Raw genomic sequence first — 25,850 nt, 5'->3', positions numbered from 1 at the left:
AGCTGGTTTCAGAGAGAGTCTCCTTTACTAGAAGTGAGCTTTTCGGGGCCAGGCCTGGTGGGCTGAATGCAATCTGCCCTCCCCCTGCCCCTTAAGTGGGGGTCCAGCTGTGGACACAGGACTCAGCCAGCGAGACCACTGAGGCCTGATAGCAAGAGTCCTTCCCACCTGGACTCAGCCCCCAAAACAGAGGTTCTCAAGCCCCAGAGACCGCAGCTTCTTCGAACACCTGGTTCTAGGTGGAGGGAGCACCCATCCCCAGCTGGGGTCATAGACCAGGTGCCTGTCTCCTGCCAGTGTCCTCTGCTGCCCAGCGTGGCAGGGTTCCCCAAGCTCTGCTGTGAGCTTGACCAGCCTGGCAGGTCCAGCCTATCACCACCCTCCACATCGCAGCTTCAGGTGACTCTAGAAATGGGGGATGAGGAACCCTCCCTTTTCTCTCCCTTAAGTTCCCCACAGGATGAGCTGAAACCCTCACAGCTTAGGCCACCACAACCAGGAGGAGTCAGGGCACCTCTAGGGCTCTGGGCCCATGGAGAGGTTCCAGCAGGTGGTGGAACCTCTGGCCCCCTGCAGCGGGGAGTCCAGGTGAGCACAGGCTTGAAGTCACCTTTACTGGCTGGGGGTCCTGAGTCCCATCTCTATGTGGGTCCCAATGTCCCCACATATCATCCAGCATTTTGGGGGTATGCCCTGGGGTCTCGGGCGACTTCCCTGCTGGAGACTCCACATGCCTTCCTGGGAGTCCCGGTGCTGGCTGTGTTGGGCCGGGTGGATCCTTGAGGCCTCCTACCACCTGATGCTGAGGCTGGAGCCAGCCTTTTCCACCGCGTGGTAGCTTGTGTGCAGCAGGCGGCTGGCCTGCTCTGAGCCCTCGCCCTGCAGCCAGTGCCCATACAGCTCCTGGACTCCAGGCGCGTCCTCTGGTGCCTCGGTCCTGACCATGCTGTATAGCCTCTCAACCTGCTGCAGAAGCTCCTTGCCAGGCATGTCAGGGGCCTTGAGCTGGCCTCCACCATTCAAGCAGCCTGTGGCAGAGAAGGACGGGCAGAAGTGTGGTCAAGGGGAGGGTGTCAGCACACGGGGTCCCAGAGGGCCCACTCTGTGTGCAGCTACCTGCAGGGCAGGCCATGACCTCCACATAGTGGTATGGGCAGCGCCCTCGCTTGAGCTTTTGTACCAGGTTCTGGATGTTGCGGAAGCCGTAGGCCGCGGCGAAGTGCAGCAGGACCTGGCCCTCCCTCTCCAGAGTCACCTCTTGGAGGTCCTTGTTCCTGAGGGCACACAGAGCAGGCTGTCCACACGGCACGCCCAGGCTTCCTCCCAGGTGGGGGACAGTGATAGGGGAGGGTAGAAGGCTCCCTTCAATGAGTGGGGCAGGTGGCCTCAGCCCCAGCCTTGGTTTCCTGGTCTGTAGAATGGGAACCCCACCTTCCCAAGGTCTGACAAAGGCCCCAGCCCGCCCTCCCTGGAATGGGGACTCACGTTGGGACACACCCTGTGCCAGGAAAACTGTCCTGCCACCATGGGCCTCTGGGGCCCTGGGTCACTGTGCTGTGGGTAGGGGACACTGGGTCCTATGATGAGGAGATCAAGGGCTGGAGAGCTCTGGCCCCTTCACATGAGCCAGAGGGGAGGGCCCAGCTCCTGCCTGGTGCCCCGAGAGGCTGCCCTGCCCCAAGCTCCAGCCCTTCCCACTGACCTCAGGGGTCTGTAGGTGACTTCAGTGACGTGGATTCCAAAGAGCTCCTGGGCTGCATGCCGGAACACGTGCTCCAGGTAGCCCCCCGAGCCCCCACCCTGATGGCTGGTAGGCTCCTGGGCAGATACACTGCTGCACCTGGGGAGGAGGGCATGGCCTCAGGTGGTAGTGGGGCTGCTGTCCACCAAGGCTTCTGGGTAACCTCTGTAACTTCTGTTTGAGAGCACTTGCTTTCTAAGTGGAAGATGAGTCACAGACTCCAGGGCTTTGTGGGTGTGTCAGGAGGAGGCTCTGGGGGAAAAGGACTGTCCCCTCCGTCATGTCACCTATTCTGGGGAGCTCAGACCTGTATGAAGCTGGGGTCAGCTCTGATAACCATCAGCCAATTGTCCACAGGCTGCCTCGTGAACTCAACCACCTCTGGACACCAACACATACCACGGGGCAGATGCAAAACCAACCAGAAGGAAGCTGAGGCAGAGAAGAGGGGCGAGGACAGTGCCTGCCCCCGCCTCGTCCCTTCTGCTGCCCACCAGGACACCTCTGACCCCAAGGTCAAGAGCACCCCAATGCTGGAAAAGCTTACTGCCCCTGACATGGCAGGCACGACGTACAGACTGTCCAGGGGAGCCGACTCCAGCTCTGACAGCGAGACCCCTTCTTCTTCCAGCAGCTTGAAGACTTCTCCTACGATGAGACCACAGCACAGACAGACGCTCTTCAGCTGAATCTCAACAAAAACAGAGACCATGAAAGGTCCCCACCACCTGCATCCCTAGCAACCTGTGAGTGGCCAGACGTCCAGCCCCTGCTCGTGAGTGGGGGATGAACCCAGCTAGAGGCAACTCCACTTCTGAAGGGCCTCCCGGTGCTGTGGTGGGGCAGACGCGCCTGACCCTGGGGTGCCTCGCAATGCGCCTGGAGTGGGCAGGGCACTGCGTCCCTGGACAGCGACCCTTCCTGGATCGTCTGCCTCCCGGGTGGGCATTCATTTTTCTTTTAAGCATTTGGAAGCCTCTGCAAGGCTGCTCAACTCACAGACGGGGTGACCAACATGAGCCAGGGGGATTGTGCTGGGCCTTATGCTGGGGACACAGCGCCAGCAGGCTCGGGGCCCCGCACCTGTTGTGATGACACAATCCACATCGCGTGTCTGGTGCTCTTGGCTGAAGAAGTCGGGTCTGGAGGCTTCCAGCTTTTTGTCGTAGCAGGGCATCACCGTCACGTGGTAGATCTTGTCGGGGGTCAAATGCTGCGTGGAGAACACGGCAGTGGTGCAGCTGCCTGGCCCCAGCAGCAAAGGCTGAGGCGGGGGTGACAGCACAGGCACGGCTGGGAGCACAGTTCTGTGTGTGGGTCCTGACCACTGCAGTCTTGGCTCATTTTGTAAGATGTCCCTGTTACCTGCTGCTGGGAGAAGAAGTCCTTGACCAGGGAGCCCATGACCTGCTGCGGGGACCGGGCGGTGCTGATGTAGGGGAGGAGGACGTTCCCGTGGGTCTTCTCGGCGTAGCAGATCCAGCCTGAGGCCGACACAGGGTGGGGGTGGTGGGGGAAGGGAGCAGGGCAGGGGTGTGACTTTCTGGGGTGGACCGACTTGTACAGGAGTTAGGAGCTCACTAAGCCCCCACTGTGCTGTCGCCGATACGTATCTCAGGTGTCCCTATGATCACCCCTCTGGGAACTGAAGCGACTACAGGTGACCCTCAGGCAGTGCCTGCTGACGAGCCCCTCCCCCAGCACTCCCGTCACCCATGTCCAGCTGTTGACATCGGTCCGCAGCATCAGCATACCTGGGCAGGCGGAAGTCAGCACAGGCAAGGCCTGCTTGGAATCGGCTTGTGCTCGGAATCGCCGCACGAACTCCCACTGGCTCTCGAGGAGGCTGAAGTTCCTCGAGAAGGCGGTATCAAACACGTAGTGTGCCCCTGCAAGGGAGCACCCACCTCACCCCAAGAAGGATGGCCACAGCCCCAGGCGCTGCCCACCTCGCCCCGGGAGCAGGGCTCTGCCTTCCCGTGGGGCGTCACATGACACGCTGGTGTGCATGCAGACAGCCCGGTGTCCTTGGGCTTTCCTTCCTTTGAGCTCGGTGGCTGCCAGGGACCAGGCCAAACCCTGCATGCTGCCTAGGGCAGCCGCCAGCACCGGGGCTCACCCCACGTCCTCCCAGCCCTACTCCCAGCACGCAGAGGTCGACCAGCTGATCTGCGCCAGAACCCAACTCAGACTTGGGAGGTGTGCCTTGATGGTGATAGTTTAAAAACAATATTAGGAGTGGGTAAATTCCAGACTCGGGGAAGTGCAACATCAGAATTCAGACAGCTTTCTATTAAAAGGCACTGCTCTCTGTATCAAAACAGAACTTCAAGTTGAAGTCAACCTCAGATAGAGTTCCTGATGTGTTTAAGCCCAGTGATAGTGGGGCATGACGAGCCCCTCGCCAGCTCTCGTGTCCAAGCTGGAGCTCACCCAAGGTTCAGCACCTACCTATTTTTTTAAAGAACGCAGTTAATTTCCTGGCAGTGTCTGTAGGATTCAGCTGAAATCTCACAGCCAGCGATGCTCTGGACTGGGGAGAGACCGAGATGACAACCAGCCTCTGCTGATTGGGCGCCACCATCTGCAAAGCAAGGGACCTGCTGCTCACTCTGTGTGTTTAACAGATTCCAAGCCTAACTCCATCAGGCATGTCATTTTTGCAAACACGTAGAACCTAAAGTTTAGGGTTAACACTTCAATGTCAAAATACAAGTAATTGACTGAGATCCCACCGATGAGACCTAAAAACGTCAGGAGTCACTAGGAGACATAGGACAAAGGGCACCAGAAGATGAGCTGCCCTGACAACACGAGTGAGGGATGCTGGGGTTGATGTCGGGTTAGAGTGGCATTCCAAAGACTGTCCCACCGCTCACCTTATTAGCACCTAGAACCTTCCGCAGCTCCTCGTGGCTCTGCTGAGTGATGAGCACGGTCTCTGCCGAAGTGACGCAGCCACTGCACGCCAGGCAGTCGTCCAGCGAGATCTTGGCCCTCTCCAGCTTCTTTGTCCCTCCATCCTGGAAGCACAAGAACCTGGTACCCCAAGGGCCCTCCGCATGAGGACGTGGAGCTCTCAGATGATGGGACCCACAGGAAACCTTCATTCTCCGTCTCACAACACTGACAACCAACTACTGGCTTTATGTGCTGTAAGTTCTTAGAAATTAAATATTTATTGCAGAAACACGTATACACGTTCTAGATTTTCATAGTGGCACCAAATTCTAACTTCGGTACAAACTTGGCTGCACGTCAGATCATACTGAAGAGGCTTGCTGCCCGCCAGGGGTGGGAGACGGGCATTAAACCTGCAAAGGAGCAGCTGACTCATCACAGAGGCCCTGGACAGTCATTGGTCCCCAGGCTGCCCTCACGGGGCTGTGGGGACAGGAAAATGCCCAAGGCCAGGCTCTAAATGGAGGAGGAAGAGAAAGGCAAGGGCAAAGATTAAGGAAAAAAGGACAGAGGGACAAGGAAAGGGGCAGAGGGAGGAGATGGCAGGAGCCTGTGCCCACCTGGGCTGTGCCTGCCCAGTGCCAACACATGGAAGAGTGGGTGAGGGACACAAGGGGCAGTCACACTGTCAGACTCGGCCAGACAGTTGCAGAACTTGGTGTTCAAGCCAGCTTCCAGGCTGGGCAACTCTTCTTAGCTGCAAATGATCCCAGTAGAGCCCCTTCACTCCCTCTGCACACACAGGAGTGGTCTGAGCCAGGGCCAGGCGAGCTTCAGGGGCCCAGAGTGTGACCAGGGGGCTGACAAGACAGGAACTCCCTTCCAGCCCAGATCACTAGGCCTTACTTAGCACCAAAGCCACAATTTGAGCTCAGTGCATTTTCCCAGGTTGGACTGGTCTCAAGGACAGGCTGTGATGCTGTGCTGAGCAGGGGGCTGATGTGCTTCCGACTTCCCTCCAGATCAACCACTGCTGCTCTGGAGCAGTGCCCACTTGGTCCCTAAAAAGGACCCAGTCTTCCGTGCTGTGCTGGGCTTAGGCGGGACCCGTGGTGTGCTGCTGCGTTACCCTCCTGGGCTGAGTGAACAGTGGCTCTCTCCTTGTGAACTCTGGATCCTGTTGTCTGGCCCTACCGTGAACCATCCTGTGGCTCCTCCCCTGCTTGGGCAGGATTCCTGGGCCAGCGTGCCTGGTGGTGCCTGCGGTCCCTGGGACAGCACAGATGTTCTTGAGAGTCCAAATGGCAAACAGTCGGGGTAAATTTTAACGCCATTGGATTAGGATCTCGTCATTGCTAAATTACACAGGAAGTAGGTGTTCCCTAAGAACAAGTGGTCTGGACTAGAAAATCTTACACAATTACAACTCAGAGAGAGAAGAGAGAGGGAGGGGATGCGGGAACTGCCATCTCTGCAAAGAGCTCTCTGCAGAACATATCTGAGAAAGGATTGGTGAGACGTGCAAGGTCCTGTGGCCCCTGCATTTGTCACTCGACGGAGCAGTGAAACGTGCTTCAGGCCAACCAAGCTGGCACTTACCTGACTGACTTGGAAGTAACTCCCGTCATCTTCGACGTGGATCTTGGCTACGCCACTTCCCGGCCTCTTATCCACCCTCATGGGCTTGATGCAATCCTATACCAGTAAGAAACCCCAACGGGCACCTGAGTGCACAGAGGCGGAAGAAGAGGGGCAGCCTGATGGCCACACCACCACCTGGGACGAAAACTGTGCCCTGATTCCGGTCTTCCTGCACCAGAAGCACTCTTAGCGCTATGGATTTTGTCACTACCTTCCCTACTCACTCACGCTTGGTCAGACACTCTGTCCGACCAAGAGTCGCTCTGCAGGTCACAGTCAGATGGAGGCGGTGCTGACTGGGCCTGCACGCTAACCTGTCTGCAGACAGCACCAACCCCCGCCCTCACCTTCCTCAGCGTAAACGTCTGGCGGGGCACCGTGGCCAGTTTTTCATCGACTGCTGGGAAGAAGCCAAGGGGTCGCTAGGAACGCTTGGCCCCGCCCAGTTCCTGGAAGAAAGTTCCTTTCTTTGCCCAACTCCTGGAGTTCTCGCGGTCTCTCTCAACAGGAGCACCTCACTGGCCATCGCATTCCCAAAGGGAACTAGCCCCAGAAAGCCTTAGTGGGAGGCCTGTCCGAGCTCCTCCTGCCGCTGTGCCGGGACCAGCCCCACCCGTTCCTCCTCCTGGGACGGCTTAGCTATGGCCCTCCGAGCCCTGGTCCTGCACGGCTGGTAGCAACCGATAAGCGGAGACATCAGATAAGGGCGGCCGGCTCTCAAGTGCAGCTGTCCTGTCCCCTTTGGGGGCAAGCTCTGTCTTCCCCCCCAGGGGCGACACCTACGACGACCACCGCGGTGACTCCAGCGGAGCACCTCCCAAGTCCTCGCAGCGGGGTGGGGCCGTCCCACTCTGTTCACACGCAAGGAATTGGCCAGGGAAGCTCGGCAGGGTCTCCCGGGCCCCAAGCTAGGTGAGTTCGGCTGCAGTGGCCGCCCGGGAAGGGGACGCGGAAGCTACGGGGCTGTGCGACCCAGCAGCCCCGCTTCTGAGCCCCTCTCTCAGGGGAGAGACTGCGGCGGAGGGGGCTCCCCGCGCACGGCCGCCGCCCTGCCCGCCCACCTGAGACGGCGCGATGAAGTCGTCCAGGTCCGTCAGCTGCAAGGCCCCGCTGAAGAGCGACGCCATGGTGCCACACTGCCGCCCGCCGCCGAGCGCAGGTGTCGCCAAATGCCGCGAAACGGCGAAGCGGTTCCGCCACGCTGCCGGAAAGCGTCCGCATGGCTCATGCGCGACTGGCTAAGCGGCCGGGTGTCTGGCAGGCGCGCGTTCCCTGCTGGCGGCCCCGGGCACCTCTCACTCTCCACCCTGCCTGGGCGCCGGCCGGGAGGCAGAGGGGCGGCGGGGCGGCGGGGAGGCGAGGGCGCCTCACTCGCGGTCCCGGGCTCACCTGCCAGCCAGGTGTGCGGCCCCCGCCGTCTCCTCCCCGGGAGAGATGCAGCCAACTTTCTTTACTTGGCTCCGGACGCAGCCCAAGAGCCCAGAAGGGCGCCGGGTACGCAGAGACGCCCAGTGTCTGTTGAAAAGAGAAGAAAATGAGAGTGACGGGGAAGGGGAGCCGTTCCTCCCGAGGCTGCGGCTCAGTGCAGAGCCCTGGGGTTCTCGGAGAGAGTCCGCGGTTATTTCAAAGACCAGCCTGAGAAAACTCCAGTTCCCTGTGAGATTTTATTACCTGAGACAGAACCGTTGCTGGCTGGACTCAGTTCTTGAGTCGTCATGTACAGGTAATGACCACTTTTTATGGGGCTTTCCAGAAAACGCCAGTGATGGAGTCTGGCACATCCCCGGGACCCACGTGGGCCCAGTCCTGAAGGTGCCTTGGCAGGATCAGCCCCAGAATACCCGCGGGCACGGCATGATCTCACATGCTGGGGGCCCATTCCAGCCTGTGCTCTTCCTGGGGTTCTTGTTCTGATGTGGGCTCTACCGGGTGATACCTCATCTACCTGCGGGTTAACTGTGACGTCCAGATGCCTGAGGCCCAGGTGTTGGTGCTGCCTCCTCCAGCACCTGCTGCCTCTCCTCTTGGCTCCCAGGATGGGAACTTCCTTCTCAGCAGTGAGAGGGGCTTTCACCAGGGGCTGTACCTGGTGGGCTTCCAGGCCCCAGCACCCACCATCCTGGCAATATCTGACTAAAGTCTGGGGTTCGATGCCTGAAATCTCAACATTCTCACTCATTATTAGAACCAGACAAATACAAAATAAACTTAGTTTCACTGCAGTGCCCCAGAGAACGTTTACAAAAAATGTGTGAGGATAATAAGTGCTGTTGGGATGGGGCCAGGATGAGAGTCAGTTAGGCTGGGGCGATGGAGAGGGTTTATAGCATAGGGGGCTCTGGCTGAGGCTGGGGGACAAAGGAGGGCTCTTTTAATGCTGGAGGGGGACAGTTTGCGTGTAGATATGCAGGGCAGTTTCCATCTCTCTCCCCCAGAACCAGTGGAGCAAAGGTGGGGGCTAGTCAAAAGATGGAAACTGCCCAAGTGACCATCGGCAGATGTGGATAAAGGAATGTGGTCCATCCACATCGTGGACTGTCATTCAGCTATAGAAGGATGAAGCACTGACACACTGTAATGTAGACGAACCCTGAAAACACTGTGTCTAGTGAGAGAGCCAGACACAGATGCCACTACTGTGTGATTCCACTTATGTGAAATGTGCAGAACAGGCAGGTCCATAGATAGATAGATTCCTTCCATAGATACAGGAAGTAGATTAGAGTTACCAAGGCCTTGGGAAGGGGCTTCAGTTTGAGATGATGAAAAAGGTTTGCAAATAGATAGTGGCGATGATTGCACAACATTGTGAATGTAACTCTCGCCACTGAATTGTACACTTAAAAATGGTTACAATGCCCAATTTTGTTATATATATTTTAACACAGTTTTAAAATTAATAATGTAATATGTTAAAAACCATTGAATCGCACACTTTATTTATTTATTTAATAATTTTATTTATTTATGGCTGCTTTGGGTTTTCACTGCTGCCTGCGGGCTTTCTCTAGTTGTGGCGAGCGGGGGCTACTCTTCGTTGCGGTGTGCGGGTTTCTCATTGGGGTGGCTTCTCTTGTTGCAGAGCACAGGCTCTAGGTGCGCGGGCTTCAGTAGTTGTGGCTCTCGGGCTCTAGAGCGCAGGCTCAGCAGTTGTGGTGCACGGGCTTAGTTGCTCTGCGGCATGTGGGATCTTCCTGGACCAGGGCTCAAACCCGTGTCTCCTGAATTGGCAGGCGGATTCTTAACCACTGCGCCACCAGGGAAGTCCCTGCTATTGATTTTTTTTTTTTTACTTATTTATTTTTGGTTGCATTGGGTCTTCGTTGCTGCACGGTGTGTGGGCTTCTCACAGCGGTGGCTTCTAGTTGTGGCACGCGGGCTCAGTAGTTGTGGCACACAGGCTTAGTTGCTCCGCGGCATGTGGGATCTTCCCGGACCAGGGCTCGAACCCGTGTCCCCTACATTGGCAGGCGGATTCTTTGTTTTTGTTTTTTTGCGGTACGCGGGCCTCTCACTGTTGTGGCCTCTTCCGTTGCGGAGCACAGGCTCCGGACACGCAGGCTCAGCAGCCATGGCTCACGGGCCCAGCTGCTCCGCAGCATGTGGGATCTTCCCGGACCAGGGCTCGAACCTGTGTCCCCTGCATCGGCAGGCGGACTCTCAACCACTGCGACACCAGGGAAGCCCTTGCTATTGATTTTTAAATCAATCTTATTGTGGTACAGTTTATGCACAATAAAGGCATCCATTTAAAGGGTACAGTCCAAAGAGCTTTGGTGGTTACACACATCCGTGAAATCTCCACCTCAGTCAAGACAGAACATTTCCATCAGCCCCAAAAGATTCCTCACTGTTATTCCTGCGAACAGGAATCCTGAGTTTTAGTGAAGTTTTCTGGCCCCGGCAACCAGTGATGTGCTTTCTGTCATGAGGGATTCGTTTGCAATTTAACATTTTTATAGAAACAGAATCATACATTATGTACCCTTTGATATCTGCCCCTTTCACTCAGCATAATGATGTTGAAGTTCATCCTTTCCCCCCAAGTATGAGTAGTCTGTTCCCTCTTATTGCTGACCAGTAGGTCAGCATATGAATAATACCATATTTCGTTTGTCCATTGGTCTACTGATGGAAATTTGTTTTTCCCCATTTTTGGCTATTGTGAATAGAGTTGCTATGAATATTCACGTACGAGACTTTGTGTGCACATCCAGGTTTATTTCTCTGGAGGGATTACTTAGGAGGGGAATGGCTAAGTTGTATGGTTAGGAGTATACCTAACTTCTTAAGAAAATGCCGGATCCAGGTGGAAAATGGCAGCAGCAGCTGGATCCTGGGTTTCTGGGCTGCGAGGTTCGTTCCCAGCTGCAGCTGGAGCAGCCTATGTCGAGTGGCGCCGTGGTGAGGAGGGCTCAGCTCGCATGTGGAAGGCCCTCACCTACTTTGTGGTGCTTCCCGGGGTGGGAGTGAGCACGCTGAACGTCTTCCTGAAGCACCACGGAGAGGAGGAGAGACCTGAGTTCATCACCTACCCGCATCTCCGCATCAGGGCTAAGCCCTTTCCCTGGGGAGATGGTAACCATACCCTATTCCATAATCCTCATGTGAATTCACTTCCAACTGGCTATGAAGATGAATAAAGAGAACCTGGACCACTACCCAGTGGGGACCACAGCACTGGTTTGGACCATTACTCTGCACACATGGACCAGAAAAGTGTATAGGACCTTAAGCTCACCTTCTTGTATCCAGTGATGACCATTATACTGATCTTCTGTCCCTTTACTTATGGCAGGAGATGGCTTTAATAAATAACTTAGTCAAGGGACTTCCTGGCGGTCCAGTGGTTAGGACTCTGCGCTTCCATTGCCAGGGGCCTGGGTTCGATCCCTGGTCGGGGGACTAAGACCCCACAAGCTGCATGGCGTGGCCAAACAAAAACAAAAAATGCGCAGCAGAAATGCCCGCACTGCCTTGTGCTCCCACCACCAGGTGTGAGTCCCACTGCCCCACGCCCAAGACACACTTTCCTTGTCAGACCCTTTAAGTGTCCTCGTTCTGGCGGGTGTGTCTTGTGTGGGGTTTGATCTGCATCTCCCCAGTGAGTTGGGCATCTTTTCATGTGCTTATCGGCCATTCACACGTCTTCTTTTATGAACTGTCTGTTCAGATCTTTGGACTGTCTTTTAAAAACAGCTTTCCTGGGGCTTCCCTGGTGGCGCAGTGGTTGAGAGTCCACCTGCCGATGCAGGGGATGCGGGTTCATGCCCCGGTCTGGAAGGATTCCACATGCTGCGGAGCGGCTGGGCCCGTGAGCCATGGCCACTGAGCCTGTGCGTCCGGAGCCTGTGCTCCGCAGCGGGAGAGGCCGCAGCAGTGAGAGGCCCACGTACTACAAAAAACAAAACAAAACAAAACAGCTTTCCTGAGAAAGAATTCCCACACCATGCAACTTACCCACTTAAAGCATACAATTCAACGTTGTTCCTTTAATCTGAATTATTGAACACCAAATGGCTTTGGAATTTAGCTTTTGCTTCTGACTTGATAGTGTTCCTTTTTTAAAAATAAATTTATTTATTTATTTGGCTGTGTTGGGTCTTTGTTGCTGTGCACGGCTTTCTCTAGTTGCGGCGAGCGGGGGCTATTCTTCGTTGTGGTGCACAGGCTTCTCATTGCGGTGGCTTCTCTCGTTGTGGAGCATGGGCTCTAGGCACGCAGGCTCAGTAGTTGTGGTGCACAAGTTTAGTTGCTCCGTGGCATGTGGGACCTTCCTGGACCAGGGATCAAACCTGTGTGCCCTTCATTGGCAGGCAGATTCTTAGCCACTGTACCACCAGGGAAGTCCCCTGATAGTGTTTCTTAATGAAGGCAACCTAAAATTACAAGGGAAAACAGAGCTTACACGCAAAACACGTACTGCGTGACCATCATTTTAGCAACAAAAGTAACGTGTTTCATACGCCTCCTGTGCCATCAAAGTTAAAACAGGACGTGAACTGTTCATTCCCACCCACATTGCAGCCGCTGTGTCTTTTGGGCTCAAACTGCAGTTCCTGCAAGTGGGCACAGAGGAACCTTCCATCCACATCTCAAAATTCATTTAACTGTGCAATTGGGGGGCCCCACCTAATCCTCAGTTGGAAGTGATTGATCCTGGACACACCTGGCAGGTGTGTCCAGTCCATCTAGTGAATTTTTAAATTCCAGATTTTGTATTTTTCATTTCTAAAATTTACTATTTGGTTCTTTTAAAAATATTTTCATTTTTTTCCTACCTCTGCATTCATGAGAACCCATTTTTCCATGACCTTATTGTCTGGTAATTCTAATACTGTCTTACCATAGCGTGAGCAGATTCTTTTCCCTGGAGAATGGGTCAGTCTCCCAGCTCTCCCTGTGCCGAGCAGTTTTTGATTTCATCATGAACATTGTGACTGTTTTGTTGTGTAGACACTGCATTCTGTTATATTCCTACAAAGACTGTTGCTGCTTCTGTTTGGGCAGGCAATGAACTTGGTCATACTTGAACTGTGACCTCTGCCACTCCCAAAGAGTGCAGAGCTCAGTCTTGGCCAGTTTGTCATTTGAGCTGTCTACCTTGCACACACATGATTCAGGGGTCGGCAAGAGGCCTGGGTAGAGTTGGTACACAGAATTTGGGGTCCTCTCCTCTGGCTCTCTCCCTTTCAGAGTTCTCCACCGCTCTCTGCTGTCTGGTTATTCTGGGCTCCTTCCTTTGGCTCTTTCGGCCAGAAAGATGGTGGGATTTCTGCTGGTGTCTGAGCACCGCACACCACAAAGCCACACCCACAAAGGGAAATCCACTCTGGCATTTTCCATCAAGTATCAATTCCCGTCCAAAATCTGGCTTCTTTCCTTCACTCCCCAGAGCCCTCAGGGAACTGTTTTTTTATATTTTGTCCAGAATTTTTCAGTTGTTATCTATGGACAGGACTTTTTTTTTTTTAAAGGCACTTACTCTTTCTGGGAGTTGGTTCTTGTACCTGGCAGCCTTCCTGAATTCTGTACTAATTAGCATTTGGCTCGACTGTACATAATAGAAAACCTAGCCCACGGAGAGAGGTCAGAGACCAGACAGATTCCACACAGGGAATTCCTATTCACAAAAGTATAGGAGGGCAGGGGGGCGGGGTGGGGGGATCGAGGGAGCCACCAGGGACTCTGGCTCCAGGGGCGCACACAAAGGCTGTGGTGCCAGGATCCGCATGCGGACACTGGCGTCTGGCCAGCACAGAGGTAGCCTCCACCTCCCATCCGGGAGACGGCCAGTGCCTGGGCAGGTGAGCTCCTGCAGCCCTCCACCTGACCACTGCACCACCACGCCAACCTGAGCCTGGAACTCACCCCCGGGAGTCAGGGAGTCACATCCTGCTGACTGGGGTGGAGACCCTCAGGGCACCAGCTGTGGGTGGGTGGAGACGGGGACCACGCCCTTGCCTTGCCCTGCAATTGTGGCCTCTCTTCGGCACTGAACCTCTGTTGTACCACCTGAGAAGGGAGAGTAAGACCCCACGAGGTGAGGCCTTGGCTCCACACACATGCCTGGTACCTGACGGGTCAGCCCGCCTGGAGCTCCCATGACTGCCTAGGGAGGGAGAGGCAGAGGTGGCTCCCCCCCACCCCCCACCCCGCCTCCTGCAGCCCCTCCCCAGGCCTCCACCCACACATTCCTATGGCCTGAGCACTGCTGGCCCGAGCCTTGTTCGTTTCCCTTGACAGACCCCAGAGGCTCCCACCTCTTGCCCTGCTGCTTCCCAGTTGAGGAAACCGAATCAGAAGATGCGCAGAACCTTGGCCTCATCTGTGTGGGGTGGGGTCATGATGGAGGGCATGCTGGGGGAGGTGAGGGAGGGGACACCTCCTTCAGTACCTCCAGCCAAGCAGCTCTGGGTGGGAGCAGGGATTAGGCGGAGGCTGGTACTGGGACCCAAACAAGCAGGCTGGGGGAGGTAGGGCAGCCCCCATCCCTGCCCACCATATGGATTCCTCCACCCTAGTCCTCACTGCACTTGGGGAGCAGCGAGGACAAGCTCCCCTGGCCTCAGAGGGCTGTGCCTTCGGTCAGCTTTACCCTTGCCCCAGCTGCTCCTGACATGCTGTGTGACCCCAGGCTAGCCACACAGCATCTCTGTGCTTGGGGAAGACTAAATGACCCTGCATCGAAGACCCTAAACCTGTGATCCGTGCCCCTTCCCGCTCTCACCAGACAGGCCTGAGGCTGGCAGGGAATGTGGTCTGACTTCATTTGCCACCACTTGAGGGCCAGACCTTGGGGACCGAAGTTGGGCTGGGGTGGGTGAGACAGGTGGGGCAGGAGAGAGCTTCAGCCAGTGTCCTGCAGCTGCACACCTGCTGAAGGCTGTGAGCTCATGGTTCTTAGGCTCAGGGTTGGAGCTGGCCATTCCTCTGTCACTGACACAGCTGCCTCTACCTCACATGCCACTCTGATGAGCTTGTGGTCCACTCAGACCCCAGACCCCACATGCTAGCAGGCAGGCCCACCCCCAGGTCCTGGGCAGGGCTCGAATCACCTGCTCCAGCATGTGCCAGCATCTCTGCAGGGCCCAGCATGCCGTAGGAACTCAGGGAGTGTGCAGGTGGTTAATGAGTGACAGATGACCAGGTGGACATTGGTCTTGAAGGACTCAGGGTTGGAGATGGGACCATCCCAGGTACCAGAAAGGGAAGCATCCGAGCAGCCTTGGATAGGGAGACAGAGCATGGTGAGGGGACTGTTTCCTTGTCACACAAATATGCGTGCCCTGGACTGCCTGAAACAGACGTGACTCTGGCAGGTCACACTTGGGCCACTCTGGAAGCTGCAGCCCTAAGACAGCTGAGGTGCCTTTGTGGCCCCAGCCTGGCCTATCTGGGGGTAGGAGGTGTGAAGGTTGCAGATTCTAGGGCCCACGGTGGGCTGCAGGGGTTCTGAGGGAGCCCCTACCTGGGGTGCAAGGGGTCCCTGGTTACACGGGGCTGGAGTGGGGGCTGAGGGGAGACAGCAGGGGGAGGCATAGCTCCTGCTTGGCCTTACCCACCCCGGGGGCAGGGGCCCCACTCAACTGCCTCTTTTCTGTTCTGGGGGCCTGGTAGGGGAGGGGAGCTCCCCAGGACACTCCCCGCAGGCTGGGCTCTTTGCCCTGCTGAAAGGGGTTGCTGAAGCATAAGTGTGCCCCCCCCCGCCCCCGCCAATTTCTGTGCCCCCCCCCCCCCACCAATTTCTGAGCCAGGGGTGGGGCCGACACAGGCCTGGGTGGAGGTTTGGGGGAAGGGATGGTTCCACTCCACCAGCCCTAGGTGGCCTCTGGCTCCAGGCCTTCTTGGGAGGGGCAGGTGTGGAAGGCAGTTTGGTCTCCTGCAGGCCCCTATCTACTCGGGGACAATATTCTGTGGGGAGCGGCTCCCCACCCACCTGCCACCCACACTTGTCCACAGGCCCCAAACCCCACTTCAGAGAGCACACGGGGGTCTTCCCAGAATGCCCACCCACTGCCCCACCCTAAGGGCTGGCAGGTGGGAAAGGGTATCACCCTTTGTTGTTGTGTTTTTTTGGCCATGCCACATGGCATATGGGATCTCAGTTCCCTGACCAGGGATTGAACCCGGGCCACGGTAGTTAGAGCCTGCAGTCCTAACTGCTAGGCTACCAGGGAACTCCTTCTGGTACTGCCCAGGCCTCTGCTTTGGGAGCGACCTCAGAAGGGAAAGCAGTGGGCTGGTGGGCCCTGCCAGCCTTGTCCAGCTGGCAGGGCCCTGGGTTTGCACAAAGCCCAGCACCTGCGGCTGTGGGTGGGAGGGGAGGGTGGCCACGCTGCAGGGTGAGGGGTCGCTCAGCCTGACCCCCAGCCCAGAACTGCTCAGCTCCCTTGTTTTTTTGTTTTTTTTCCCGGTACGCGGGCCTCTCACTGTTGTGGCCTCTCCCGTCGCGGAGCACAGGCTCTGGACGCGCAGGCTCAGCGGCCATGGCTCACGGGCCCAGCCGCTCTGAGGCATGTGGGATCTTCCCGGACCGGGGCACGAACCCATGTCCCCTGCATCGGCAGGCGGACTCTCAACCACTGCGCCACCAGGGAAGCCCAGCTCCCCTGTTTTGAGTGGGGGAAACAGGCCAGCCAGAGCCAGAGGCGGTCCTGCCTCCTCGCACGAAACTCTCCTGCCCTGTCCTGCACTGCCCTGCCCTGCAGGGAGAGAAGACAGGCGCCAGCTGCTGGCTGCCCACTGGGGCCCTCACAGCTGGGGGCCAGGCTGACTCAGACCTGACACTCCTGGCTGAGGGGCCAGTTTCCCGGAGGGGGCGGGGCAGGCTTGCTGGTTGGTTCTGAGAGAAGGGCCAGCGGCAGCACAGACACTGCTGTGGAGGCCTGTGAAGGTTTGACCTGGGAACCCCCCGAGGCCCCGCACTGGCCCGGGGCAGTCATGGGTAGGGTGACATAGTAGGGGCGGGGAAGCAGGGAGGACATCAGAGTGGCTGTCCTCCACAGACTGTGGCCTTGCAGACTGCTCAACCCCGCGTGGGGTCCTGTGGGACTCCCACCCACGGCAGCCTCTTGCTTCTTCTCTGCCTCGGTGAGTCATGAGGGCGGGTTGCCGCAAAACGCTGGTGTGCAGAGAGCACAGAGGGCAGCCAAGGGTCCTCAGGGGGTCGGGGCCTTAGGAAAGGCTCTACCTGCTCTACACATCCTCTCCGGCTGTGGGCAGTGCCCCCCAGCCCCTTCCCGGGCAGGTGTCCCGAGTCCTGGGCAGGTGCCCCTGATTCCAGAGAAGTGTCCTGAATCTCGGCAGGTGCCTTGAGTCCCAGGCAGGCTGTTAGCCTTGTCTCTGCCCCCAGAGATGACTGTGTCTGGCACCCCCGCTGCACCACAGTGCCCTATGGGGTTGGAGGCAGAGGCAGGGTGGTGATGGGGGCACAGGCCAAACTGAGGGTGCCCATGGGACAGGTTTCTGCCTGCCCTGAGCAGAGGGGCCCCAGGAGGAGGATGTGGGAGGCCTGTGCTCCCTGGTTCGGTGTCATGGGCTGTGACACCATAGGGTGAGGGGCCTAACCCTCTGCTTCCACACCCATGGAGTGTGCATGGGGCTGGAAGGGGCCGGCTTTGCCTCCTTCCTAGCCTGGGTGGAGCCCCTGCCATCCCTTCGAGCCTGGTGTCCCTTCCCCTGCAGGGTGGGTGCTACTTTCCAGGGCCCAGGCTGCAGACACGGAACTGGTAAGGCCCCTCTGGGGAATCAGGGGAGGGTTTTCTGGCCCTGGGTGGGGGTCCTTGGAAGCCAGGACACTCGCGGCTCAGTCCCAGCCCTGCTCTGTTCTCAGGGTGTCATGACCCCATGGCTGCAATGGGACCTGTCCTGGCAGCGGCCTGAGGTGACCGTCATCCTTCTGAGGGCCCAGCAGTGCACAGAGAGTGAGCACGGTGCCCAGCTGCGTGGGGAGACTGGGATGGGGAGCTAGCATTGTGAGGTCTCACTTGTCCACACCTGCAGCCCTTCCTAGCCACTCAACTCATTCAATCATGACAATGCAGGAGAGTGAACAAAATTGCTCCATTTTGCTGATGGGTAAACTGAGGCCTGGAGAGTCATGTGGTGCCCAGGGTCTCAGCGTGGGTGCAGAAGGAAGAGGAGGTTGACAGGAGATGGCCAGCCCCCAACCCACTGCCTGCCCCTGCAGAGAAGGCCTGCCCCCCGGGGCGGAAGGCCCAAGTGTTGGACGAAAACCTTGTCTTCTACGAGGAGTGGGAGCTGGAGGCTTGTGTGGACGGAGCCCTGCTGGCCGCTCAGATGGACCAGGTGAACCTGGTGCCCTTCACCTACCAGCAGCTGCACATTTTCAAGCGCAAATTGGATGAGGTAGTTCAGGACTCCCGCCTGCCTGCTGTAGCACAGTTTTCCCAGCTGCCCGGGGAGTGGCGGCGGCCGTCACAGTCCCTTCACCCGGAAGTTCTACCCACAGGGGTACCCTGAGTCCCTGATCCAGCACCTGAGGTACTTCTTCCTTTGGGTGACCCCCGAGGACATCCACAAGTGGAATGTGGCTTCCCTGGAGACCGTGAAATCTCTGCTCAAAGTCAGCAAAGGGCATGGGATGGATGCTCGGGTGACTGGCTGCGGAGGTGGGGAGGGGAAGGCACAGGGTTTGAGGTTGGGCAGGCCTGGGGGGCACAGAGTGTGAGGTGGTACAGGCCTGGGGGTTGCACAGGGTGTGAGGTTGTGCAGGCCCCAGGGGATATGTCTCTCCCTGCTCCACGCCACTGAGTGGCCTCCTCCCACAGGTGGCCGCCCTCATTGCCCGCTATGTAGGGGGAGGGGGCCAGCTGGACAAGGCCACACTGGACACCCTGGCCACCTTCCCCGCTACCTACCTGTGCCTCCTCAGCCCTGAGCAGCTGGGCTTCATGCAGCTCAACGTTGTTTGGTGAGTCCTGGGGTCTGTCAGGTGTGGTGGGTGTGCTGTGCTCCGAGCTCACTGCCCGGCCTTATGCTGCCTCCTCAGGGCGACCAGGCCCCAGGACCTGGACACATGCAGCCCATGGCAGATGGCTGTCCTCTACCCCAAGGCCCGCATTGCCTTCCAGAACATGAGCGGGTCTGAATACTTCACAAGGATCAAGCCCTACCTGGGTGAGCCCGGGAGGACACGGGGGGCGTGATCCCTGAGGCTCCCCCTCTCATTGGGCAGCCTGCTGGTGGTGTGACTGGTGGTCAATGTGCCCTCCATCCCTCCAAGTGTGTGTAGGCTGAGACCCTGTGAGTTCTGGGCACCCCCAGCCTATCTTCCAACCCAGAGGGTCAGGTGGTCACCAGGCAAACCAGGGTCCCAGGAATTTCTTAGGAAAAGGGACTCTTGGTAAAGGAATTGGCTTCTGGTAGCCTGTTGTCAGAGGGTGAGACTGGGGGTTGCTGCAAGGTCTCACACTTGGGGGCCCCTCTCCCCGTGGGCAGGTGGGGCCCCCATGGAGGACCTGTGGGTTCTCAGTCAGCAGAACATAAACATGGATGTGGCCACATTCAAGAAGCTGCAGAGAGAGGCTGTGCTGGTAGGGCCATGGAGAAGGGCAGGGCCTCTGGTGTGGCGGGGTCTCAGGAGAGGCAGCCAAAGCCCCCTCCGAAGTCTGGAAGGGCCAAGGAAGGGTCTGTGGGTGGGGCAGCATGGGATGGTTTGGACACAGTAGAGGACAGCAGCCTTCTGGGGAAAGGCAGGCAGGCCCTGAGCCCTGTCTGGGGGCTTTGGCAGCCGCTGACCATTGCTGAGGTGCAGAAACTTCTGGGTGCAAACCTGGTGGGCCTGAAGGCTAAGGAGGGGAACAGCCCACTGCGGGACTGGATCTCCTGGCAGTCGCAGGAGGACCTGGACAGTCTGGGGCTGGGGCTCCACGGCGGCACCCCCAACGGCTACCTGGTCCTGGACTTCAACGTCTGAGATGGGCTGGGGTGGCCAGCCGGGTGGTGTCGGGCAGAGTGAGGGGCAGGGTCTGAGTCACCTGTTTTCTGTGCAGAGGACTCCTCCGGAGGCCCTCACCTCCTCAGACTAGGACCTGGACCTGTGCTCACTGTGACCCCAAGTCGGCTCCTGGCCTTGATCCTGAACTGACCCCACTGCTATGCTCTGGGAACTGGGCCCTGCCATGGAGACACCACCTGGCTGGGAGTAGGCCTGGGTGGTCTCTGTCTGACCCCGAGGGCACCAGAGCTCAATAAAAGAAGCCCCATCCCCCCTCGAAGAGGTGCCCTGTGGTGTTCTGAGAATTGGGTGGGAGGGCCCTGATGGCTGTGGCCCAGTTGACAGGGTTCCCTGGGTTTCAACCCTCCTCTTTGCACTTGGAAAGGGGAGGGACTCCAGGCAGGGGGGCCCTCAGGGCCTTCCTGATGCTGTTTCCATTGTTGGGTCTCCCCCCAGGCCAGGCCAACACTCAGGGTGGCTTCTGGTGACACTGCTGCCCCAGGAGATGGCAGGCTGGAGTCCTGATCCTAGTTAAGAGGGTCTCTGTCCCTCCTCAGGCCCAGAGCAAAGGGACACAGGCAGGAAGACCACCTTGTCCTTTATTCAAATCAATCAGCGAAGTCAGTCCGCGGAAACCCCTCCCCAACCCCAGTTCTTCATCTGGAAGAAGCCAGAGGGCAGGGGCAGCATCTCCCTCACTGGCTGGGGCAGTGACCCTGGGCCCAGGTCCTCAGTCTGGCTCCAGGTCCTGGGAGCTGGGTGTGGGCAGGGACTGGCCCTGCAGGCCCCTGGGATGTGGGACGTGGCCAGGTCCCCTGGGCATGGGGCAGGCATCTTGGTCTAGGCAGGCAGCCAGCTCCACCTACCAGCCCCGGTTTTCCTGCAAGTGGTGCTGGGGCAGCGCTGTCTTTGGAGGCCATGGGGCACGTGCCCTGTGAGTGGTTCCAGCTGGGCCCCAGGGTGCTCCAATACAGCAGCCACAGGAGGCCTGACGGCAGGGCCACAGCAAGTGGCAGATACCCCAGGTGGGCTGCCTGTAGGTGGAACATGGAAGGAGCACCCTTCAGTCCAGCTGGGAGCCCCCAGGCTGTCCTGCCTCCCCCAGGCCTGGGCGGCCCCTGCGCCGGGCTCAGGGCTCACACCATCCCTGTGGGTGGGGAAGAGCAGTGAGGACCCCCATGTACAGCTGCTCTTCTGGGTCCCGATGGGGACCTCAAAACTTCCCCACTCTCCACTTTCTGCTGCTCAGCAGATTTTGGAGGAGGTGTCCCTCAGCAGGCAATGCGAGGTGAAGCCAGTGTCACCCAGATGTCACCCGAGGAGGCAGATGGAAAGAGTAGGCCAACGCTGAATGAGATTGGGCGCAAGACAAGAAGCTAGTAGCAGTTGGGGGAGGGGGGGCACACAGGGCAGAGCGGGGATGGCCCGCTGGAGTGGGGAGGGTGGGTGCAGGCATACCTGAGCTGGGGTCAGTGCTCCAAGGCCGGTCTGAGGTGGGGACTAGATGGGGCATGCAGGGGATGGTGTTGGGGGTCCTAGTTGTCACGTGGGTGAGGCCGGTGGGGCCGGTTGGGTCCGTGTCCAGGCCCAGCTCGCCCAGGGCTGACCGATTGAGGCTGCAGAGCCAGGAGCTGATGGTGGGGTGGCTGTGAGCCTTCTGCAGGTCCCCCATGTTCTGGCCCAGCAGCGTCGTCACGTTGCCCACGCTCAGGCTCTGCGAAGGGAGCGAGGGGTCGTGGGCGGGGTCAGTGCTTGGCCGGAGCGCAGGGGTGAGACCCAGCAGAACGCACCTGGAGAAGTGACCTGGGGCCCACACTGCCTGCACACCTCCGACTTTGGGGTGGGTGTTGGGGCCTGCAGACCGTAACCTAGGCATCCTCGTCTAGGCCAGCCCCACCCCCTGACGGGTAGCCCCCGGCCCACCTGCAGCACTCGGGTGTTCAGACTGGTGAAAATGTCAATGTCCACGGAGACGTTAGCCTGGGGCAGGTGCCGCAGCTCCTCCACGGGGGCACCGCCTAGGGGCGGGGCAGCGATGAGGGGCGGGGCTTCCGGGAGGCGTGCCCTACGCAGGGCGAGGTCTCACCGAGGTAGGGGGAGGCGTGAAGCTGTAGTAGGCGTCTACAGTTCCGGCGGTGCCGAAGGCCTCTCGGGCCTTGTCGTAGAGCACGTTCTTGCGGCTCTGAGGGCAGGAGGAGATGTCTAGGGCTCCGGCCAGCCTGGGTGGGGGGTGAGGCTGATAGGCAGGCCAGAGGCCCCTTCTCCTCTGGACGCTGGGCCTGGCTCCCGCTTTCTGAACCACAGCTTTCCTCTTGCTCTCCGTGCTAGGTTCAGTAGTGTCTCCTCCAAGTTCATGTCCACTCAGAACCTCAGAACGTGAGCTTATCTGGAAATAGGGTCTTTCCTAATTGTAGCTGTAATCAAATTAAGATGTGGTCATACTGATTTAGGGTGGACCTTGAATCTAACGACTGGTGTCATAAGAAGAAGGGAACTTGGACACGGACACAGTGGGAAGCCAGCTGTGACAGAGGCAGAGATGGGGGTGATGCAGCCCCGAAGCTGGAAGGGGCAGGAAGGAGCCTCCCCTACAGGTTTCAGAGGGAGGCCAGCCCTGCTGACACCTTAACTTCAGACTTCTGGCCTCCAGACTGTGAGAGGACACATTTCTGTTGTTTTTAGCCACTCTAATCTTTTGTTACGGAGGCCATAGGAAGGAAGCTAATTACCTACGATGGCCTGGCCTGGGCCCCCATAGAATCCTTCCTTGGCTGAGGAGTGGAGGTGGCTCTGAGGTGTGGGGGGTGGGTTGCTGGGTGGGCTCACCGAAACTCCAAGGGCCGGATGGCCTGGATCTGGCGGGGGCTCATCCAACAGAGGCGGGAGCCCCCGTTGGCCACAAGCAGGGCACTGGTGATGGTGCCGTTGTGGTCCAGGAACTTCTGCAGGATGACCTGTGGGCAGGGTTCGGGTCTGCAAGGCCAGGGTCAGCGGGGTCCCCTGCCCACCCCCACCCCCACCCTCACCTCTGTCTGGTTCTCCAGGGCCCCGTCTGGGGCCAGCAGGGCCACGACCGTGTCCTTGGACGTGATGTGCCACTGGCCAGTCTCCACATGGGAGTAGAGGTAGGCCAGCGAGGGGATGAGCTGCAGCTGCTCCTCGGGGACGCTGCCTGGGTAGACCTGCAGTGGGAGGCAGGTGGTGGTCAGGCCACACGGCCGGCCCACCACCTGCCTCCCACTGCCGGTCGCTGGCGCACCTAAGCCAGCTTGGCCTTGACGACTTTCTGGCACTGGGTGGGCAGTGGGTGCTGCAGCAGGGGGTCCAGGTTGGCCCTGAGCACACGGCTGCCCAGGCAGGACTCGAGCTGCACGCAGTCGTAGCGTACCAGGAAGAGGTCATTGTGCAGCGTGGCTGCAGTGATGTTGCCAGGGATGCAGGGTCTCCCTGTGGCAAGGTGGAGTACGGGTGTTGAGGACCCAGCTGGTCAGCACTGCTGCTGACTTTGGGCCCCACCTCACTCCTGACCTTGACCCTTCCCAAGCTTGACTCCTAGCCAAAAACTTGGCCTGGACCAGACTGACTCAACCCTGACCTTGGTCTCAACTCCCAGTCCAGCCCCACCAGACTCTGACCACTCCCCTCAACCTGGACAGAGACCCTGGGCCAAGCTCAGGAGGTCCAGGCAGAGGGTGCCATGCCTCTGGTGCCCCCACTCCGGGATGAGGAGCCCGAGCAGGGGGAGATGTGAAATCCCCAGGCCATGGTGGCCACACTGACCTGTGTCCCGCTTGGGCCGTGAGGGTACCAACTTGGCCTTGGCCTCGAGGAAGCCAGTGCCAAAGCGCCTGGCATCACACTGGCTGAGCTGCCCTGCCCGTGGCCACTATGGCCACTATGCTGCCAAAGAAGTCTAGGCCCACGGCCTGGCGGGCGGGCCTGGAGAGTCCACACCCTGGGGAGGGCCACCAGGGCTACCTGTTCCCTCCTTCCTCCCCACAGACAGAAACTCTGTGACGGGGAGCGACTGGGGACAGCAGTTGGGCATCAGAGTGGCTGCCGGCCGACCATCAGGCCTGGGCAGGCTGGTGGAAGGTTGGCTGGATCCCCACCCGCCCCGGGGTGCTGCCCTACCTCCTGCAGCTGCATCCACAGGCTGGGGCTGATGTAGGTGGCTAGGGGTCCCAGAGCCTGCAGCCCCTCCAGGTTCCAGGAGCCAGAGGGCCTGGTGTGCGAAGGGGGCTCTGTGTCGGGCCCTGAACAGCACCCAGACCCCTCAGACCGCCTACCCTCCCTGAGTGCCATTCCCAGGGCCTGCCCAGCAGAGACTCTCCCACCCCAGGCCTCTGGGCACCTCAAACCCGTACCCCATAGGCTGCAGGGTCAGAGTGGGGTGGGAGCTGGGTCAGAGGTTAGAGGTCAGTGGGGCTGTGGACATTGATCTCCAGGCTGCCTCCTCTATCAGGTGGAGGAGGGGAAGCCTGGGCAGATGGCATGGGCCCCCACTCACCCGAGCCTGGTCCTGCCGCTGGCCAGCAGCCTGTTGAGGGCGGCCATCAGCTGGGGACAGCGCCGCAGGTTCTGCAGCACATGGGGGTCTGCAGCCATGATGCTGGATGCATCTGTGTCACACACCAGGACCCCGAGGAGCAGCAGGTCGGAGGTGCTGAGGCTCGGGCGGGGCCCTCCCTGCAGGACAGCAGGTCAGCATGAGCCTGGTCCCACTGCCCGTCACCTGTCCTGTCCTGGCCTGGCCGGCCCACGGTGCCTACCAGGCAGGCCAGGGCCCTGTGCCGCAGGGTGGCCTTCTGGTCGGGCAGGTTGGTCAGCAGCCCTGTGTTGCCCTGGGCTGTGTGGCGGACGAAGGCCTGGCAGTCGGCTTCCCTCACCTGTGTCAGTCTGTGGGAAGGTTGGAGGGCTGTCAGGAGGGGGAGACTGGGGGGCCTCCGAGTGACTGAGGTGTCCCTGGGGAGCATGCTCAGCCCACGCGGCTGGGCGCTGGGCGGGGAGGGGCACTCATTCGTAGAGGAGCAGCAGGTTGGTGGGGTGGAGCTCGAAGTCGCCCTGGAGGCCTTGCCGGGCGGCCAGGTTGGCCAGACAGCTGAGCTGGGCAGGGCAGGCAGCGTGTCACTTCCTTGCCCGGCCGGGGGCTTGCCCAGCCCCTTTCCCTCTGCCCATCTTAGGGCCCCCCACCTACCTCTCAGCCCCTGTCCCCACGTCCACCCGTCCCCTCCTTCTGCCTGCTGGCTCTCTGTCCCTGGACTTCATGTTTTCCTCTTCCTGCCTCAACCTCCACAACGAGAACCGGCCTCAGAACGGGTCAAACCCAGCTTGAGAGCCCCCTCTCCTCTGGCATCAGGCCCTTGCCCACCCCAGCCCCCACTGCACCACATTGGCTCACTGAGGATCTGCTCATCCAATGCACCCCTGCCTGGACGTCTTGTCCCACTTACTTGGCCTACTTTGGGGTTGTTTCAGATTTATTACTAATTTTATATTAATTTTATAATAAGACAATAGCTTTCTTTCCTTCCTTTCTTTTATTAAACTCAGGGACTGGTGACGCTTGGGTCAGCTGTGGGTCCAGGTGAGCTCAGCTGGCCCCTCTCACAGCCCAGGTGGAGGAGAGGCCAGCAGGCTGGAAGATCCCTCACCCTCGGGGAGCCTGGAGGACCTGCCACAGGTGCCAGATGGAGGCCAGGTAGGCAAGCCCTCACCAAACCAAGAACAAGAGGCAGGAGTCTGTGGGTGATTGGTGAGAAGTCCTGGAAACAGTCCAAAGTGGGCCACACTGGAACATCATCCAGGGGAGAGAGAAGCCCACCTCAGAGGCTAACTTCCTGTCCGCTGGGTGACCTGAGGGGCGCATCTTGTGTCAGCTAGAGACAATCGTGCAGCTCTCCAGCACAGGGCCCTTGTGCTCAGGAGAGCTACTCCGTGTCCTGGCACCACATTCCTGGCCCTTGCTGCCTGGGTCCTCTGCCAGGGATGCCTCCCTTCCTGCCCGTCCCTGGGGCCCTTCTCCAGGGAGTCTGCCCTTGCCCTCGACACCCAGGCAGTCTTGGTAAGGGCCGCCGCTGACCTGCCAGGCTCCGAGGAGGACAT

At 58.9% G+C, this 25,850-nt stretch overlaps 3 protein-coding genes and 1 pseudogene across 7 annotated transcripts; 2 read left to right on the top strand and 2 right to left on the bottom strand.

The window, feature by feature from the left end:
• Positions 1–6: 6 nt before the first annotated feature.
• CIAO3 (cytosolic iron-sulfur assembly component 3) lies at positions 7–7,475 on the bottom strand. 5 transcript variants are annotated; one of them, XM_067707175.1, is made up of 11 exons: positions 7,345–7,475; positions 6,242–6,337; positions 4,621–4,764; positions 4,193–4,325; positions 3,496–3,630; positions 3,107–3,225; positions 2,825–3,005; positions 2,317–2,389; positions 1,703–1,840; positions 1,117–1,274; positions 7–1,028 (listed from the first exon to the last, which is right to left on the bottom strand). In XM_067707175.1, the coding sequence occupies exons 1-11, from the start codon at positions 7,408–7,410 to the stop codon at positions 790–792; spliced, it is 1,482 nt and encodes a 493-aa protein (XP_067563276.1). In that variant the 5' UTR covers positions 7,411–7,475; the 3' UTR covers positions 7–789. The 5 variants fall into 5 exon arrangements, with proteins under 5 accessions (XP_067563276.1, XP_067563278.1, XP_067563279.1 ...); XM_067707177.1 differs by having other exon boundaries at positions 2,825–2,954; XM_067707179.1 differs by having other exon boundaries at positions 885–1,028; positions 1,181–1,274.
• On the top strand, positions 7,409–20,783 carry MSLN (mesothelin). Its single transcript, XM_067708490.1, has 13 exons — positions 7,409–7,496; positions 7,545–7,777; positions 7,986–8,006; positions 16,792–16,876; positions 17,471–17,514; positions 17,619–17,709; positions 17,976–18,154; positions 18,258–18,371; positions 18,577–18,719; positions 18,798–18,925; positions 19,247–19,341; positions 19,539–19,719; positions 19,795–20,783. The coding sequence occupies exons 1-13, from the start codon at positions 7,409–7,411 to the stop codon at positions 19,893–19,895; spliced, it is 1,503 nt and encodes a 500-aa protein (XP_067564591.1). The 3' UTR covers positions 19,896–20,783.
• On the top strand, positions 9,943–12,219 carry LOC137206385 (cytochrome c oxidase subunit 6A1, mitochondrial pseudogene; annotated as a pseudogene).
• On the bottom strand, positions 20,328–25,850 carry LOC137208027 (mesothelin-like protein). The gene is given in 9 exon segments (XM_067708489.1): positions 20,328–20,779; positions 21,204–21,459; positions 21,669–21,795; positions 21,797–21,964; positions 22,572–22,699; positions 22,772–22,927; positions 24,256–24,371; positions 24,481–24,644; positions 25,828–25,850. Coding segments are annotated over 9 exon segments (1,332 nt in total). The 3' UTR covers positions 20,328–20,585.

Source organism: Pseudorca crassidens, chromosome 15 (genome assembly GCF_039906515.1).
Source record: "Pseudorca crassidens isolate mPseCra1 chromosome 15, mPseCra1.hap1, whole genome shotgun sequence".
In the NCBI taxonomy this organism is placed as follows: Eukaryota; Metazoa; Chordata; class Mammalia; order Artiodactyla; family Delphinidae; genus Pseudorca; species Pseudorca crassidens.
This window is presented reverse-complemented; position numbering and strand designations above follow the sequence as displayed.

Bases quoted from the DNA above. Each gene is read 5' to 3' on its own strand.
- MSLN (XM_067708490.1), top strand. From the start codon at position 7,409: ATGGTGCCACACTGCCGCCCGCCGCCGAGCGCAGGTGTCGCCAAATGC. The intron at 7,778-7,985 runs GTACGCAGAGAC...GGCTGGACTCAG, and splicing joins AGAGCCCAGAAGGGCGCCGG to TTCTTGAGTCGTCATGTACA. The intron at 18,926-19,246 runs GTGAGCCCGGGA...CCCCGTGGGCAG, and splicing joins AAGGATCAAGCCCTACCTGG to GTGGGGCCCCCATGGAGGAC.
- CIAO3 (XM_067707175.1), bottom strand. From the start codon at position 7,410: ATGGCGTCGCTCTTCAGCGGGGCCTTGCAGCTGACGGACCTGGACGAC. The intron at 4,765-6,241 runs GTAAGTGCCAGC...TTGTGCTTCCAG, and splicing joins GTTACTTCCAAGTCAGTCAG to GATGGAGGGACAAAGAAGCT. The intron at 4,326-4,620 runs GTGAGCGGTGGG...CTTGCTTTGCAG, and splicing joins AGGTTCTAGGTGCTAATAAG to ATGGTGGCGCCCAATCAGCA.